The sequence below is a fragment of the Anguilla rostrata genome, chromosome 9, assembly GCF_018555375.3.
Source record: "Anguilla rostrata isolate EN2019 chromosome 9, ASM1855537v3, whole genome shotgun sequence".
NCBI classification, from domain to species: domain Eukaryota; kingdom Metazoa; phylum Chordata; class Actinopteri; order Anguilliformes; family Anguillidae; genus Anguilla; species Anguilla rostrata.
The window spans coordinates 11,953,326-11,973,124 of NC_057941.1; the positions used below are offsets into that span (position 1 = coordinate 11,953,326).

The 19,799-nt window shown below is 37.0% G+C and overlaps 1 protein-coding gene across 4 annotated transcripts in view; it reads right to left on the reverse strand.

Moving 5' to 3' along the window:
- Positions 1–6,886: 6,886 nt before the first annotated feature.
- The window catches only part of eda (ectodysplasin A), a 58,695-nt gene continuing 45,782 nt past the window's right edge, over positions 6,887–19,799 (reverse strand). The window contains exons 3-8 of one of the 4 annotated variants that reach the window (XM_064350426.1): positions 13,117–13,149; positions 12,618–12,803; positions 10,967–11,001; positions 10,550–10,601; positions 10,080–10,204; positions 6,887–9,393 (exon numbers count right to left, since the gene is read on the reverse strand). In XM_064350426.1, coding sequence (XP_064206496.1) covers positions 9,133–9,393; positions 10,080–10,204; positions 10,550–10,601; positions 10,967–11,001; positions 12,618–12,803; positions 13,117–13,149 — 692 coding nt within the window. In that variant the 3' untranslated portion in view covers positions 6,887–9,132. Of the gene's footprint in view, positions 9,394–10,073; positions 10,205–10,549; positions 10,602–10,966; positions 11,002–12,617; positions 12,804–13,116; positions 13,150–19,799 lie in introns of all 4 variants that reach the window. The other 3 variants (XM_064350428.1, XM_064350425.1, XM_064350427.1) reach the window with 3 other exon arrangements.

A 19,799-nucleotide genomic window follows, 5' to 3' on the forward strand; every position in this document is an offset into this window, starting at 1 on the left:
CATTAAGATACACATAATCATTATAATTCATGAAAACTGTGATTTTCTCACTTTGTTATTTGATCTCATCACGATAGGCGTATAGCTATTCACATGCTCAACAGCCTACGGTTCGCGGATTTGCACCGAAAACCCAGAAGTGACGCATTCATTGTCTTTTGCTATTCTCACCTGGGCAGTTTAACACGTCGGTATTGCACCGCATTGCAAAGTCCCACCAGTCTGTGTGTACTCCTGCTATGGACCTCTATTTAAGAAGAGTCTTGAATAAAGTTGAAATTAAGTGAAAAATGTAGGCTACTTGAATATCAGTAAAGAAATTAAAAAATCCTAAACCAAAACGATTATTTATTTATTTATTTCATATTCCACGGAATATTCTGTTTGCGTGGAATATTATATACATTGAAGCTTTGACACAAATAATCTGTCCGTGTTGAGAAAGATGACGAAGTACCACCTATTTCTTTATTGCGTCTATGACAACCCAATTTCAATATTGCATGCAACAAGATAACTCCAATGACCATAAATTTAAAATTAAGTAGTAACCAAAAGTGCTTTGTAAATTACACAATTTATTGCCATTTTAATTTGGCATAGTGAGATTTCTTTTCTTCCTATTTATTTTCACTGTCAACTGGTGATAGAATCGCCAGTTGCACGTATTGTTGCGGTTGTAATAGGCTACATGTAGGCTGTGTCCACAAATCCTTAACAGAAACAGACAACTATTTTAGTGTTAGTAAGAAGTGAGGGGGTCTATGTCAGTCTGGTATTAGTGGTTGAAAGGTTTTCAGGGGGAATTTGTGGGGGTAAAGTCCTGAGTTTATAATGCACTATTTATGCAGCCCCTACCCATTATTATTCCCCCTATGAGCGAAGGTAATATTGTTCTCAGGACTTTCATAGGGAGGCTTTGAACATCGTATTAGTGTCTTAATTACTCTCACTGAAAAGATTTGAGGAGACATGTCTCAGAACACAGTGGGATCTTGCACACTCCAAGGGGGAGACCTAAGTTTAAAGAGGACCAGGGGGCGAGTCATCTTAGCGCCACTAACTCCGGCTTGACTGTTAATTACTTGCTTTGTACATATACTGTAACAGCAAAGCAATCTCCTTAACTCTTTTTGGAGTTTGTATAGCTCATAGTCAGCTAAAGATTAGTTGTCATCTATTTTGATTGACTTTTGCCAAAGCACAGCACTTTCAGGGACATTTTCAAACAGTTAATTTGTGGATTTAGATCAAAGGTTGACACCTTCCCTGAGCCGAGACCCAATGATTGAGAGGTGAGAGGGAAAGGTGTGAAGACTTTGCTGAAGATTCTCACCACACCCACACCCTAAATTGACACTATTGGTTAATCTTTACTCAATGCTAAACATTAAACCATTTTATCCCGATAGTGAAATAATAATTACCTTTTTGTCAGTGACAACAATGACAACATTTTTACTGACATGTACCGATATAACCACAAATAGAAAGAGATAGAGAAGGGAATAATAATAATGTCTGTCACCAGACAGCTGTGACCCCGTTTTCACTGGGGAGTGGGTAGATTTATTTCGTTTCTCATGCCTGTGCTGCCATTGGAAACTCTTGGTGGGGACATATATTGCCATCTCAACCATGTTTGTTTGCTCTCCATTGCTGTTCCCTAACTCTATAGTCTCGTTTCTTGTTTCCCTCTCTCAGCAAGGGAACCTGCCCCGAATCCAAAGCAATTATTGAGCCTGAGCCTGCCCCCCAGTCCCCCACCATCAGATGCTTCATATAACCTGTTCTGAGCTGAAAAGCAGTTGACTAAAAATTAACTGGAAAAAAAAAAATTAATAATTTAACCTTTATTTAACCAGGAATGCCCTGTTGAGATCGAAATATCTTTTGCAAGGGGATTTCAATTCTCTTTTGCAAGACGACCATGTTTTGACCCAATGGCACCACATCTTGAGCTAGCCAGAAGAGGATGGATTCTACTGTGATGCCAGGGGTATTCTGTGAAATGTATTGTGACAAATGCTTTGTAATGCACGCTCAATACATAAAAGTTGATTGATTTATAATAATTAACTTCATTTGTAGAGCATCTTGCATACATTTGCAGCCCAAAGTGCTAAACAGAAAAGGACAATAAAAACACAAAAATGATCAACTAGGAATTAAAAGTGAGAACACAATACATGAAATAATGTCCAAGAAGATACATTAAGAAACAATATTAAATAATAATATAAATAGGAATAATCTGTATAAAAAATACAATTGTGCACAAACTATATATATATATATATATATATATATAAGCTGAATTGAGCATAAAATACTTACATAATTGCAAGGAGAAATAAAGGAAAATAAAAAACAATAATTATGAAAAAAGCCATCTTTAAATGCAGCTTTTAGGACTCTTCTTGTTATGTTTTGCTGCTTTTTCCCCTGAAGTGCTATATGGGTGCCCTTCTCCTGTGCTGATTAGGAACCGTCCACACCTGCTGTTATTGAGAAATACCTGCACCTGTGCTAATTGGGAACCTAGCCTCAGTTGTCCTTATTGGAGCCTATGTGTTCATCCCTCATAACCATTTGAGCTATTCATTTATTTATTTATTTTTGGGGGACATGATTTTAGTTTCTTTAGTGAACCTTCTCTGTTTTGGGGGTGTGTTCTTTTTTGTTGGTGCATTTTAGTTGTTTGAAGGCAGGTTGGGGGACCTTCAGGTCTGACTGCCTGTTATGGGGAGGCCTGAATTTCATTTGGTCCACTTCTGTGAACGTTCCTTCTAGGGTTTTGTTTAATTTTTTTTGAAAATAATTTTGTTGCCTTTATTGCTTCTGTCTGCTTGATGCAAGTTGAACGACTTTCTTGTATGATCCATAAGACAACTTTTTTTTTATTGTACCTCTTGAGATAACATGTTTGAAAGTTTTTGGTTTGGTTTAAGGCAATAAGATATTAGGGTTCTACATTTTTCTTTTTTGACTGAGCCTCTAAATGAATAAATTTAGGGGCTCAGTCAAAAAATGTGGGGGAAAACAGTTGAGCGTAATTTGTTTTGGAGTAATTTAACATACCACTAACTCTGCACACACATGCACACAATCAATCGCTTGCACATCAACTGTCTACTATTTTTTCACCTCTCTGAATTTATAAAAACATATTTCCAGTTAAATCTTTTGGTGAACCTGACTGCTGATTCCAAAAAGCAACAAGATGAATGTTGTGAACAAAAAAGCTTTATTGACCACGCCATCCAGTGCTTGCACATAGAGCCCTGCGTATAATTTTCTGTGAACATTGCAGGCCACTCTTATCAGTGAAAGTAAAATTTTAATATATAGTTATATTTTCAACTATAGGCCTATGCATTTTCTCCACATGTAATCCATGTTTTATCTAAATATTGGGCATCTGTTCTAAAGCATAATTGAAGGAGAGAGCAAGGCTACCTGTAACGTTCTTGTCTGGAATTGCTGTCCTAATTGGCTTTTGCAAAGTGATAACAGAAAAAGCTGAATACATATTTCATTCCTGGGATTTCATCTTCAGAGTTCTAACTGCCACTCATGTATTTCAACAACCAGGAGCCAAAGAGAAGATGTCTTTCGTTCTGTGAAATGTGACACCTAACTTTTGTTTGAACTCTGGTAAATGCAAGAATACATATTTTCATGCTGGTATACTCTGCACATCAAATGTACTTTTATACTTTGCCATTATTTAAGATGAAACTGAAGTTGAAATGTATGGAGAGTGGATCTGTGGAAAAAGCTCTGATGCAGTTTAAGTTAATTCAGCAGATGACTGTGGATCATTTCAAATTCATTCTGCTACAGCAGCAACAAGGATGATACTAAAAAACTGTGTTAGCTAATTGGAAGCATGAATGCATGAACTGGGATATGTTTTGCTTTTTTATTTAAACGTGACTATTCAGTGTTTTATAAAAGTTATTGTTTTTTGTTTGTGTGGTGTTTTCTGTTTCACAGTTATTGTAAAACTGCTTTGCTCTGTGCCATTTTCAGGCTTGCGCAGTGCTTGTCATTACATTTTACATAAGTTTATCAATATTTTCAGTTATACATGAATTTGAACAAGGTCCTTCTTGGGTGAATGCAAATTAATATACAAATAAAAATGAGTGGAAAGATGCTCACATAACAGTTAAAAAATTGAAGAACACTGGGCTTCAAATGGAGGAAGCTACATATTTGGACTCAAGTATCATTTGGTCACCAGGGACTACCTAATTGACACCTCATTTTTAACTGATCCTGAGTTGACAGGCCTGGCATCAAGGGAAGCCTTGGTCTCATACAACGTTATTTCTCTTTATGTTTTGGGTGCTTAATGCCAGGTCTCACATTCTTCTTTCAGGTTTCAGTAGATCAATGCAAAGGTCTCTGGGTGTGTAAAGCATGAACATCCATACAAATGACAAGCACAGAGAGTGCCATTGTAATTGCAGGTTACACCCTCTTGACTGTAGCAAGCCATTGTAGTCTGTACCAATACACAGTTCCAAAGAATGAGGATGTTTATTTGACAACTTCAAGAGACACAAGTGTTTTGTTGCAAAAATCCCTTTTACCATCAGTGAATCCCTTTTGTTAGCTTCCTATCCTGATGCTGGGTGTCAGAACTGTTTCAGAGGTGAGAGGATGTTCATGTTTATGAAAGGTGCCCGTACGGGTGTGAGCCTTCTTATGGGGCCTTGTTCTTCCTGTTGTGCTCCTCCTAACCACAATGCTGATTCAGGATGGACGTTAGCCATTTCTGCAAAGGTCAAATGTCACACACGAGACAGAAGTGTGTATTGGCATTTCCACAGGTGGCTGTTTTATATTGTCAAAGTGACACATTTTCCCTTTGAGATGAATTACCCAAGTGGCTCCAATATATTTTTGGTTGCCCAAGTGGATTTCAGAGTTATTCAGAGCAGTGGTTCTCAACCTTTTTGTCCCCAAGGCCCCTTATGTCCATGGAAATATTCCAGGACCCTTTTGGGCCCCGGCCCCCCTGTTGAGAACCACCGATTTAGAGTATAAATTAGCCATGCAAGCCAATATGATCATCTCAATTTAGCTTTGACTTCTTTGACTAAATATTTTTGTCTGTTGTACAAGAATTATTTTTGTTAGGATGCATACAACATCCATACAATGAAAGGTGCTGCAACCCAAAAGAAATTACAGGTCAGGTCAGATCTCAATCAGTTGGTGGCGCATACACACACACACACACACACATATATGTGTGTATAGTTGATTGAGGATCTCTTAAGTAGATCTGCTAGTCTTGGAATGACAATTCGTCAACAGAGGACATTAAGATCAGTAATAACGCACTGCATGTGGCTAAATATTTGTGACTCAAAATCTGAGGGAGTAGCACCTTAAAGTAGTTCACTGAGTAACTGCATATTCAGATTTTCATGTATCAGCATGTCAATTATTTGTTCTGTGTAAGTCAGGGTGGAATGAGAAAGTGACAGCATGCACTTTTTTGTCTGAACTTTCATGTCTCTTTTTGATGTGCTATTTCGCTACATTAAACAGAAATAATGTTGCACCTGGATGAATATCAAACGGAGCATTCTGTCTGGATCTTGATAGACCTGTTGGGTGTTTGACCAAAAGGGGGTGCTATAGTCTTTAGGAACAGTATCTGCCTGGCTACAACTAGTGGTATGTATATTGAGCTATTTACTGAAGAAAACCCCATCAGAGAGAGGGGGAGAGAAAGACTAAATGGGAGCAAATTGTTTGTGGTGCAAGAGACAGAGCACATCAGCTTTGCTGGACATCAGAGTGTGAACGGGTTGGCTGGACAGTTTGCGGCTATATGAAAGTATGTGTGCATGTATTTGCAGTGGTAATAAAAACGGTCATCAAGCAATTAAGTTATGACTGAAAAATACTTTAATTGTATAAATCATGAAATGAAGTCAATTTACAAAAAGTATTACTATTATGTACATATGTACAATCACAATACAGTATACAAATGTACAATATGTTCTGTGAAGCAGGATAACAAACCATAGTTGCTAGTGATGTGATGGAAATGTTAGTTATCAGCTAGTGTATGCTGTATATGTTATAAATGCAAAATACATACAAATCAAATACATATTTTTTAAAAATAGACAAGCTGTCCAAGGCAGCAAAAATTATACATTTATTCAGTGATATGACGTGTAAATGAATTTTAAAATGTGTGCACTCAATGTGAACATTGACCATACAGTGAAACAAAGAGTTTGGCCTCAACAGGTTGATACAGACTGTTTAAATAAACTTTGAATTTCAAATGAACTAGATTCATTTTCCTTTAGCATTCTGCTGAATCTTACAAATACAATCACAAACTGTGACCAAATTCCAAATGATTGAAGTTCAAAGTCCACTCGCATCCAAACAAACCGCTTGAGAACATGCTGTTAACTGGTGGGGCATAAAAAAAAACTATTTGTCTTGTTTTAACTACTGCCAAAGATACACAGATCTCAGTGCAAGTGGGCCTCGTGGCATATTTTCATTTCATAAGGAGTCATAAAAGCCATTGTCTCATTTTAACTTGGATAAGCACCTCAACTTTGAAACAATCAAACAACCAAACATAAATGTGATACTTAACGGGGGGTGGTATACTAAACACATATTACCTCTTGCTTCAGAATCTGCATATTTACCCATCCTACTGGTAAAACAGCATTGAATGTAATATTGTATTTCTAGAGTTTGGGCAGCTATAATTCAATAAATACCCAAATATTTAACAACACTTTGATCTCAAATTGCTCTCAAAACTCATAAGTTGTGTTTTGTGGCTTGAAAAATATGTTTTTATGTTAACATAAAAATTGATGTTAAGTTAAAATTAAAACAAAAACTATTTATAATACTGTTGTGAATTAATAAGCACATAACTTGAGTACTAAATATTTCACAACTTTAAATGTGTGTGTAGTAATGACCAATCAACTTGCTTCACTCCATGTGAAACTGGCCTTGGTAATAAGAGACAATCTTTAAAGAGAAATGTGCGTGACATGATTGCTATCACCATGAAGAACACTAGCATACATACATAATAATTAGGCTTATTCCCTCACCTAACCGTAATAGGCCTAAGACACTGACTCTTCAGACCCTGTATGGCTTTCATTTCGGTGCACTGACCTTTTTGTGGTGTCTTGCTTAAGATCAAGACAATTTATCTTATGTTTTCATTTGACTCGGAATTGTTGATAGCAGCAGTGCATTTTTCGGCCAATCTTAAGTTTTAGCATTGGCATTACATGACACCCCACTGCTCTTGCTACAAACCAAAATGTGTATATTTATGTGCACATGGGTCCCCCCTACACAAAGAATAATAAGATAAGAAGAAAAAAAACACTTTTTCCACTGAACAGCTACAGTTCATGTGCTGGAGGACTGCACTGCCCTTGAGATTAGAGGCTACAGCCAGATTCAGATTCGATTTGAGCCACATGGACATTACCACACCACTTTCTCTATGGGAAATAGAGCAAGCATTGTGCAAATATACCATGCTATACAGGTTTGATGGGTCAGACACGGAATCAAAATATATTATTTGTTTGCAATAAATGTTTATATCTGATCAGTTAAGCACACTTGTAATTACGCAAGGTCTTTTTTAAGATAAACTTTTGAAAATGTATGAAAAGTACTCTTAAAAAGGCCTAATATTGACCTTTTGACCAATTTTGATCATGCTCACAGTCCAAAATAAAAGGAAGAGATACAAAGGCTGTATTTGGCTGTCACAGATTCTAGCTGCCTATCTAAAAAGAGGGAGTGAGGTACCTAAGGACCATTTAGTAATTACAATTTACAACTAGGAACTACTGTGACCCTTTTCCACAAATAATCCATTAATATCAGCAAAGCTAATGATGGACATACTTCATTAACTGCATTTCAAGACTGAATCAGCTATTGAGTTATGGAGGGCTACAAGCTTCTTACTATAACCAGAGCTCAATCAACATTTGTTCTTAACTATGGCATGGACTAACTCAGTATTTACAAGCACATTATGTGAATTTCCATTTCTTGATAACTAAACTCACCAAACAGTGTTTGAATAAACAGATTCTGTGCAATCCATATCAACCATTTTAAGTAATACATATAGAACGACATAATGCTTATTTTATTTAGTAGATATATATTTTTATCAGCCAGGTTTCTTGTGTTAACATGATGGTATGGTTTAACCAATCAGCAGCAAGACTTCAGTGGGCCGTTGAACAAAAGTGAACTTGAAGTGAGCATCCATATAGAAAGATGTCAAACCTCTGACTCATACATAAAAATTATACTTTAAATCAAAACATTTTTTTTTCTTGTTTATAAATTTGACACAAGCTACTGTACATTTGTTTGCGGCTTAATGGACATGTTAAATGCAAGAAAGTGATTGCACAGGTTCTTTATATTGAATTCAGTCCTTTGCTTGGTTTAACAGGTGGATGTCAAGCTGAGTATTTAGTTAGTTTACATGACAAGCATATAGTAATGTATGTTTAACAGCCATAATTGTGGTTCAGTGAATAATGCTAATGCCTGCTCATAAATCTCTTCCGGACTTTGGGTGTTGCAGCTATCTTGTTTCTGCAAAACAGTTTGGCCAAGATTTTTGCCCATTTCAGTTTCTGAACAGGCCCGTTTTGTTGGATAATAGGACTGTAATATAACTGTTACACTGTTACACACACACCCACACACACACACACACACACATTGTGACACTTAGCACTAGCACGAGGTGTTCCCCTTTATTCTGCATGGGTGGGTGACGGGAGTTTGATTTCTCCTCCTTTGATGCTACAAAGCCTGCAGCTCTGGTACGCGCAGCCTGGGAACATGCTTGAAGAACTGCTGGAGGAAATGAAAAGCATGGTTTTGCCTTCAGTCCTAAGTGGCTGATATGGCGTCCTTCTGAAATGTGCTGATCCCATATCACCACATAAATGTGTTTGTACCTGGGGACAGGGGCATACTTAGACATAGCTAGTAAGGAGGGAGACTTTGATTGACTCTGAGTCTTTTCTTCCATGGGACAGAAGCCAACATGTAAAGCATCGCTCAAGAGTGGCTGGTGGGCGGAGCTTCGCCAAGCCGGATGCTGCCCAGGAAGGTGGTATGGTTGGTCATGCTGATGGAGGTATCCTCGTACACCATCCTGATGGAGATCTTCTGGTGGGCTCGCAGCAGGCACACCCCTGCGGTGTAGCAGGTGTTGAACTTGCGCTGGCCCGTCTCGATGCTCCGCGTGCAGCGCAGGAAGGGCGTTTTGTCCACCATCACCTCGTAGCTGGCGATGTCAGTGAAGTTGAGGTAGTAAACCTGGCAGCCACGCATGGCAGAAGCAAAGGCACGAAGAAAAGTGTGTTTGTATAATGAACTTGCAGCAATGTGTGCATACTTAAGCATACTTATGTATACTAACACACAGTGATGAATACAAAACCATCAATACTTACAAATATAAAGGCATGCTGAACAAATACATTTCAATAGTATGACTAATTCAACTCTGCTGCTGACTATTTCTTTGAACGGATCAGTCAAGCAAGGATGGACACCAATGCATTTGATTTCAATGCCGACTACTACTTGTATTAAACTTAAATTTGCATGTGGTACCTACTGCAGATTCAGAAACCATTCATTCTTTCTCCATTCCCACTGCAGTTGCTGTATGATACTGTGCAGGCAAAACCATGGATTTTCATTGCTAGTCTTTAATCATGCTTAAGAACATAAGATGATGACGAGGACAGGGCAACTTGGCTCGTCATTTTATTATCATTTTTATTTATTTATTTGTTTTTATTTTTTAAAAAGGTACACTCGCAATGAATAGCCAGAATAAAATTTGCTAACTGTCTATAGGTACCAGGAAATCAGCTGACTCCTCTTGAACCCAGTGAATTTGGGCTCCAGGCTTATGGGGCAGCCCTGCAGTGAGATGGATTGAGTGGCATGCGGCTGAGGTATGGAGTTAGGCCCAAGACCGTACTCACTTCTACCTGACTATAGATGAAGTAGGTGCCGTCGACCAGCACCTCCAGCTCTCCGGAGCGCGAGTGCATCTTGAACACCTTGTGGTGTATGGATATCATTTTCCAGTTTTTGAGGACGCCTTCTGAAAGATCTCAGCGTGAGAAAAGGGCAGTCACTCAACATCCGTCATCCGAAGGCAGAGTTCTACATTCTCGTTCGGCTGGGTAAGTGTGCACACAGCTCTCTTTGTTAAAACACTTCAGAAGGCTCTACTCAGTGAATGACACATTTCATTATTGTACACATTTAAAGAAATGCAACTATTCAATGTACTACCAATTTTAACTATCAGTAACTTTATAAACTCATTCTTTGACAGTGGAATGGTGTCTTAAAAGTTATTACTAAAAAATCAGTACAAAATAAGAAGGACAGTATTAATAGTATTATTTACGAGGAGAAAATAGCTAGCTAGCTTCTAAAATTTAACGCTTACCTTCCTTTACTTGAATTGTTGTCTCCTGGCCTTGCAGATGTACTACAGCAGGCTGAGGAACACAGGAGCATGTAACAATAGTTTATTTTATTATTTTTGAGGGGAATGACTAATCTTACTGCTTATAACTTACAAGTTAAAAGGAGCCAGTGCACAATACTGTTTGAAATATTTTGTTAAATATATTCATGAGAAACATTAAAGAAAATCAACATCTTGTCATTTTTTAAATGAGAAATCTGGTAAAAAGTCATTCATGGGAAACATTTTTCGAATATAAAAATGATTTTTTCTGTAACGACCAGAAGCTGATGTGCATATACTGTACTAAAAATGTACTAAGAATGTACAAAGACCAATCTAAATCTATTGTGCATCCGTGAAACAACACAATGACAATGGCACATGCTAACAAACCTGAGAATCTCTGAGTCTCACTTTATCCAAGCCTCCTGTAAAACAAAAAACAAAAGTCAAACCATTTAATAAACATTTTATTGATATCTGTAACTCACCAGGGACAAAAAAAAGTTCACAAAATTTCACAAAAAATATTACAAAATGTACTATATGATCCAAAACAATCTGATATAGTAAGACATTATTGATATATATAATCCAGCCAACACAATTCTCTTACAACGTGCATATATGACCTATCAAGGGTCCAACCTATTGACGTCATGTTTAAAAAGCACTAGTGATGATGAGGTCAAGTGGGAAATGTAAACTATAATGTTGCCAGTGTTGCTAGAGGGCAAACCGGTATAAGATTATGGACATTTAAATAAATATTTTGCTATGATTCATAACGTTACAAATCAATCTTCGCATGTTGTATTGATTGGATTGGATTGGTGCCCTTTGAACAGACACATCAATCCGATGTATCGTCACACACCTAAATAGTGGTTCAGCATGGACCATACACAAGCAGTGTATTTCTCTCCTGAGGAAAAAAGACTGACACTGACGGATGCAATGGACAGATACAAAGAACATAAAACAACCATAATAAAACAACCCTGGCAAAAAAACGGGTTGCTGCCAAAAATTGTGTGTTAATCATGTCATTTGTAGGTTAATACCTTATTTGCCTTACCATTCATAATTAATAAATTGACACTCACTAATTATCCTACAGTTTATTTCTGAACTGCACATTCTAAAGCTCCTAAACTTAATGCTAATAATGTTTTGTCTGAAACAATTACACCAAAGCTTATTCATGAACTTGTATGTATTGTATGCATTGCATTCCATCTGTTGATAATCTGTATCTTTTGTGTAGCGTATCCTCAGAGAAAGCCAACAGATTTATTGGGCCTCTAAATAGCCGCCACCCTGCAAAGAGACCCCCGAGCTCGATGGGATCCTCCAGGAATGGAGACTGGTTTTTCAAAGCAGTTGATTGCTCAAAGGGTTAAAGCTTAGCTCGCTAACCCCATAATCTTATGTCATAGTACACCCCCCTGGTCTGATGACGAACTTTGGCAACTAAATAAAGCATTAGCGTTATCCTAGTTCCGCACGGTCTTTGTAAAGTCCATCGCTGCAATACATTCTTTAACTTTTGCACAGGCTGTCTTGCTCTCCCTTGTGGACATAACAAGTATTTCTTGGCAATGCATTAACAATGCAACTTTGATGTTCTCATGTCAATTTTGCAATGAATATTTGAATCTATAGAATGTCTTTGAAATTGAATATTCCAAATGAAAGCCCTAGACAGAAAAAGCTCTTGTTTCAAAACGCCACCACTTTGTGACACATTTGCCTTTTGATTAAAACAAAAAAGTGACTGGTTCTTAAACTTTTTAATAACAGGACCCTACTTTGGACCTAATTTGGTTCTTTTTCAGGGACCTGTGAAATACATATACCCACCCAATATACTTCTGTGAGCAATTTTGGATCCTGACCCACAGTTTAAAAAACACTGCCCTAAATAATTGCCAGCTCAAACCCACTTCCATACACAGACAATAGATTTTGTAATCCAAGCCGGAGATCTACATTTTTATTTTCTACATTTAAGTGCCAAATAATTTGCAGTTACATAAAGTACCTGCAGGTCCTTGAGGGCCAGGGGGCCCCTGTGGTCCTGGTGGTCCTTGGGGCCCAGGGGGACCAGGTGGCCCAGAGGGTCCCATGGCATTGCTACCTGGGATTCCAGGTATTCCAGGAATTCCAGGTGGCCCTTGTGGTCCTGGAGGCCCTGGGGGGCCTGGTGCACCAGGAGGCCCCTTCTTACCTTAAATGACAAAGAATTACAGTAGTATAATATAATATTTTATATAATAAAATGTGTAATGTGTATATATAAATATGACGCATACTATTTATAATTAAGATTGTTTTACAGTATTAGCCAATAAACAAATGCAATTTTACTATATTCATTGAGTGGTCAACACAATCTGGCTCCATATGCCTTGACTTGCATTTATGAATGTTTATGTTGTGCCAAAGGTGTTGTGTCATTTTTATGAAGGGTATGTATTGCTCATATGGTAGATTCATAGAAATAGTTTTACAGTATATTAAGTCCACTTGTCCAGTGTTACCTTTTCTCTTTTCTTTTCGTTTTCCATTTGACTCTGAAAGAAAGAGATTCAGTAAGAATAAAGCCCATCCAAGCTAACCAAGGATGCCAGTGAATTTATCTGCAATATTGAATTACATAAGTTAAAACAAAAGTGAGAAAAACAAACGCAAGGACTATGTGAGGACGACCGGTTGTGTATATACGTGTTGACTAGGAATCAGATTTAAGATGTTCAATTCATTGCTACAAGCACTTGATTCATCCTCACAATAAATGGAACCAACCCATGTTTTGTCTGCTGCTCACAAAGGCTCCCTTGTGTTACATCGCCCAGAAGGTCAGAGTGACCCATTCATTTCCATTCATTTTTTTCATAATGTGTTGCATCTGATGTCATCTCTCAGCTTGAAGGACATAAAAGATTAAATTAAATCAGGCCAGACTAGAACGGACTAGAAACCCCAGACAGCCGTTCGAACACATCTGCGCTTTCAATCCGACGTTTGCCTGAAACTCGAGTGAACTTATGACTCATGAGGGTGTGTCCTGGGTATATCATGAAAAGAAACATGCTAAATATCTGTACACACACACAACAGTTATGTAAAAAGGAGTCTAAATTGTTGATTTTAAAACTAAATCAGTACATTTTAAATGCTTCAGCTGTCTCAGCTGCTGCTGATAGTGCAGGCTATGCCAAAGCAGAAATTCAGAATTCACAGCAGCATGCTTATTAACACCATTGCCCTCATCCTCTTCAAACATTTCTAAGCTCTTAACAGTGATGATTAGTAGAGTAATGAAGCCATAATTTACTGGCACAAGCAGCCAATGTTAGATCATATTTCAAGGCAGCCAAGCCATTGCACATCAAAGAAAAATTCAGGATTTCATTTATTTACCAAAATAAAGCCAAGAAAATGGGTCATAGAAAAGGTATGCTTGAAAAAGACAATGGGACTCATCAGTATTCCACAAATTGATAGTATAAAAATATATGATTACTTATCATTTAAAACAATGATATTAATGGAAAATCCAAATGACACCAAATATTTTACTCGACTCTACCTCATCTTCACAGAAAGAAGTTAATTCGATGATGCTTATTTTTCATTCTGAATATAGTCGCAAGCCTAAGGACATGCCAAATGCCATATCAGAACAAACACTGGCGAAAATTAAACATGGGATTGGTTCATTTTCAGGATTGATCCTGGAAATGACCCTTAAAATTAAAAGCACAATGCAGGCAAGGCAGTTTAAAAAGGAAGAAACATTTTTAAAAATATTTTGGAGCCAATTGAAATCAGCAGTGAAACCAATATGTAATTTTCCATTTTTAAATATTTCATGCAGAATGAAAACCTTATATTTGGCGATCATAAAGCACATCGGTGCTCTAAATGAGTTAACATACCACCTCCATTTTCTGACGGAAGCTCACTTAGGTAAAACAGTCATCCAACAGTCATCCAACTCATCCCACCAAAGCATACAGAGCATAACTGGAAAATGAACAATGAGTGGCCAGTGAGGCGTAAGGAATAATTTACAGGGTTTAAATAACTCCCTTTGTTAAACATGGACTAATTCAAATAATTTCAAGTGAAGACTGTTTAGTGGCTTTTTCTCTGCTAGGGGTCTAGTGCAGTGTGCAACAGGAACAGACCATGGCCCAGACACATCTTAACTGGAGAGGTCATCCTTTCTTCCTCGTGCATGATCTACTAGTTTTAAGAGGGTCTCATCATCTATACTTTCGCATATACTATCCTGCCGAAATCCTTTTCCCTGTAATTATGAGGACCACTTAGCATGATCAACAATAGAACCGTGGAGAGTAAAAAAAATAAAATAAAATAAACCTTGGTAAGTGACTGAATGTGGTGTGGGGGAAAAAAGTAGCTTCCATAATTGTACCTTATTAAAATTAAAGTTTATCATCACTGACACAAAAAGGGCTACAGAATGAGTAGCTATCAAAGTAAATATGAAGAATACAACTGGCAAAATCAAACATGTTTGATTTAGAGCGGTCAGAACAACAAACTGTTCAGAGACCAAAAATAGTGGGTCACTGGAGATGATCTGAATAGCAAAACATAAACATTGCGATCATGTAGCTGCTGACATATTTACAAATAATGAAAATTCAAATGATTTAAATTAATTTAAAAAACGATTCCAACCAGAAAGAATCAGTCTTAAAACTGGCAAATTTTGAAAATCACAGAAAAGTTCTGAAAAACTCTTTTTCAGTTTATGGAAATGTATCTGTATTCCCCAATGCAATAGTATCTCTGAGGTTCTCCTGTATGGATTTTGTAGCATTTTTCAATTGTTTTAATCAGGTGACAGTTTCATCAGTACCCTTTCACCATTCAAAAATGAACACTTCTAGATCCTTAAGATGTGTTCCCGATGTTGTTTAAATAATGTATTGGATGCACTTGCACAAATTTTTCATAATGAGAAACTTATCTGAAATCTGGTACACGTAAGGGTAAAAAGTCAAAGCTGCAGATGTCTTCTGATCTTGCGCTTGTATTACAAAAGGCTTTGTCTGTGTATTCAATGGAAGTGGGGTGTGGCTGGGAGCAATTATCATTTTGGGAGTTGAGATTTTTTATGATTAAGGCAAATGACTCACAAGGTGGTGGCCTTTGTAACAAGAGCACTGCCTTTTGCAGTAAGTTCTCTCTGTCTGAGGAGTTCTTCACATGCGTGAAACTGAAAGTCAGGCCTTACATGGAACATGAGAAGATGGCATTCAGAAATGCAGAATTTCTAATTAAAAAAAAAATTCAATCATGAACATTAACTGCATGACATAACATTTTTTTAAATAAATGGGAATTGTGAATGGCAGTGCAACGGAATACCAAAAGCATAGCTCCGTGGGCAATTTCAGTTTATGGAAATGTATCTGTAATTTGCACAAATGAGAGGGATGAGAGTTTTAGGTTGCCCAGGAAGTGAGTGCTTATAACAATATTGATAATTGCACTGGTAGCAACTGCTTTTTCATGTGACCAATACTACCCATGTTCTCAAATATGTATAAACAAATACAACATGCACATTCCCAAAAGGCATTACCCACAGCAAGCCTGACTGAAAAGTTACCAAGGATTGCTTTAGTTGCATGTTATAAAGTTTTCAAAACACTATCAATAGGAATATTACGTTATATATATATATATATATATATATATATATACCTAACGTCTTTGTAACATGTTTTAAGCAAGATGTTTGCTTGATAGATGCCTGAACTTTACTTTTACTAATGAGCAATGTTTATTTATCTGCATTCCCTGCAATCATTTTCTCCTCAAAACACTTGAAGATCAAACAAACAACAATTTGCCCAAGATGCTGGCTTAAATTTTTATTTTTTCCAGATGAGTTTCATTCGAATCAAGCTCAGTGCATTCTTTGATGCGAAAAGTAAACAGGCTTTGAATATAGCTATCCTTGCATCAAAACATTAAATTACTCTCGAAATGGATATGTAAGGAGGAAGTGTTCCTGACAGAATGTTCACGCTTGAGAATTTAGGAAATGGCTGCTAAAAGCCTGATCTACAGTGAAAAGCATATTAGTCCATGCACTAGTCCAAGCACAATGTCCTATATACAAATATGCTTATTTGATTACAAATCTAAAATTATGGAGTAGACAGCCAGATCAAAAAATATATAAATATTATACCTGTATATATGTCTTTGTCCCAAACATTACAGAGCTCATTATATATATTGTCTGGGAAAAAAAGATTGAGCTGTGGAAACAAAACCTTACAAGCACATCTCAGAATATTTGTTTAACTAAAATGAATAACATTGAACAAAAAGAAGATAATCAAAGGAACTAAAACAACTAGCTGAAAATCACTGACCAATGTTAAAATGTCCCTGACTAGCAGGCATTCAGGCCCGTGTGGAATAACCACATGTACGTTATGATATTGTATTACCTGGCTACATATCTGATCAGAAAACTCTTTTTTCATGAATGGTCTAATAATTATTTCAGTGAAATACAGTAAGGCCTCAAACAAGAAAAAGACAAGCAACCAAATGTGAATCAAAGGTGCATTAATGATTTAAATATCTATCCAGAGCCACTAATGAATTAAATTTCTATCCAGCTGATTAATCTTCATTTACTGCCGGGATATAGCAGACTGACTACGGCACCTATAAAATGTAGTAATTATTTTGAGGACAAAATAAGACAAGTTCTGCATTTTAGAAATGTAAAAGTAGTTTATCTCCTTTACATCAAAGGTTTCCCTAAGTATATCGTATGTCAGAACTAACAAAGCCACTGAATCAAAATCTGCGCATCTGTCAAGAACTGCTTTTTCTTCTTTGGTTCGGTTCACACCAAGGTGTCATGTCTGACTGAGCACTTCATTATACAATGTGCTTGTATATAAGTTGGTATTTCAGGTGTGTATAACCAAAATATGTTGTAAATAAGTGTGTCTGCAGTCAAAATATAGGAACTTTGCAAAACATTTTGCAGAATTAAACACACAGGGCAAAAGAAGCACAAAATATTTTGGTGCCATCCGCAACATGACTTTGTGCCTGAAATGGAGACATGCACTGCCAGGAAAACATGCTCATCAGATGTTTCATTTAGTTGTGCATTCTTCAATGACTTCATTGTTACAACAGCCTGGATTAAATCAACACTTGTGCTTTGCATCAATTTATTAATTTACGCATTTCTGAGGGAGAAAAAACAACAAACAACAACATTTAATGATGAGTTAAAGTAGAGGATACACACAGATCCAGGCCACACTACCATTGGAAATGTTTTCCCTTCATGAAGTTGTTGGTGCACCATGTGTTCTCCAGTCTCTTCGGTAACAGAGTGGCTCGAGGGAGCATTTATTCACAAGGCTCATGCGATTTCTGCCATCAATAACAATTACAAGTCGAGTTCCCGACAACTAAAGTCTGACACACTCTCACATTTAACAACAATCTGTGCTAAATCATGGGTTTTTAGTCCTAGAGGTGCATACATCTTAAGAATCTGCAAAGACTGGGAATCATGCAGCTTCACACATTACAAGATTCCACCAGGATTATTTTGGACTACTTGCAAACTCCTAGGTCTTCTGATAATTCCATTACTGTCCGGACCAACTTGTCAATATTTTATGTGAATTACAACTATTTTGGGTACATTTCATTATGCTTCCCATTTCTGGTTTTGTATAGCCTCTTTGTATGTTTCTTACACTTGTTCATATATATATATAATATGAAGACGAAATGGGTGGAAAACGGGCAGTAAATACTGAAATGTGTTAAGGATAAGGCAAAGTAAAACAAGAGAAAGGCGCTTAGCTTGTCTTCTGTGGGGAACTAGGTCAAAACAGTTATATACCCAAGAGAATCCAGGTCTTGAAGGAATCACCACATTTCATGTGCAAACAGACTGTGGCTTAAAAAGTGATAAAAGTGTATAATGAATGGAACAAATTAGCATCAAAGAGGGCCTTAACATTGAAAACACATTTTCAAAACACACAGTACAAAAACACATCTGTTGGAAAAAAAGGCTTGCAAGGCATAATGAATATTTATTAACAGCAAAGTGCATCGACATGAAAGAGAATTTTGATTTTGGCAAATCCTCCAACAACTTTCTCTGACTGATAATGTAGATGTCTCTTAAGTCATATCCAAGAGCAGTCCTAGCTATTTAGAACACACAGCACCGAGTCCTGTAGTGCAGATCCCATAGTTGCAGTGTATCATACTCATGTTACAGATGACTAACATTCATCAGAAACCAATACTCTCTACAGATCAGGGTTATCCAACTCCAGTTCTGGAAAGCCAAAGTATCTTTCGTGGTCTCATTTCAGTCAACAACACATTTTAGGCCCTGGAAACAAGGTGTGCAGACTCTAGCCACTTCATTACTTAAACAGTTAATTGTGGAACGTACTGAAAAACAGCAGGCCCTGAGGCCAGTAAAAAAATGTCAATGAACTGCTTACCTTCCTCATCTTACTTCAATTTATTCATGAAACAATAATTCACTGATTTATAATGAACCCTTCTTCAAATGTGCAGTCACAGTATTCAGATTATTTTATATTAGGGAAACAAATTCAACCAATTAAATAATGATTAGCAGGTTGTTTGCACTTGTCTTGTCAAATCACATCTTGGGTCAACAAAAATTAGCCTCATTTTTGGAAAGATAATTTCCTATGTTCCTTTTTAACAGTTTAAAGGCTGGATGTGACTCACTTTGTGGAGAAAAACCTACAGACATCGAACTTCAAACTATCATGCAATTAATATTACAGGTCTTCTGGTAATCAGTGTTTACTTTCAGTGCAGGTAGATTTGCATTAAAATCAATCACTTTACTGGAAGATTTTGACTTTCATACCAAGACTGACAAGGATTTTCGCCCTTTTGTGATATACCAGTTGTGGAAATCCAGCTGTTTGTTTATGGAAACAGAATGTAAACCGACTGCATTTGGAGAATGGTCTTCATGTAATAAAAGCAAGGTTTGATGCTGTAATTTACAGTATATTGGATGGACTGTCAAGAGTGCAATAATCAACAGGTGATTCAAACAAAGCATCAAGAATGCTTTGTGACGAAGTAACTTATTTGAATCCATTGGAAAGACAAATGAAAGCTTAATCGG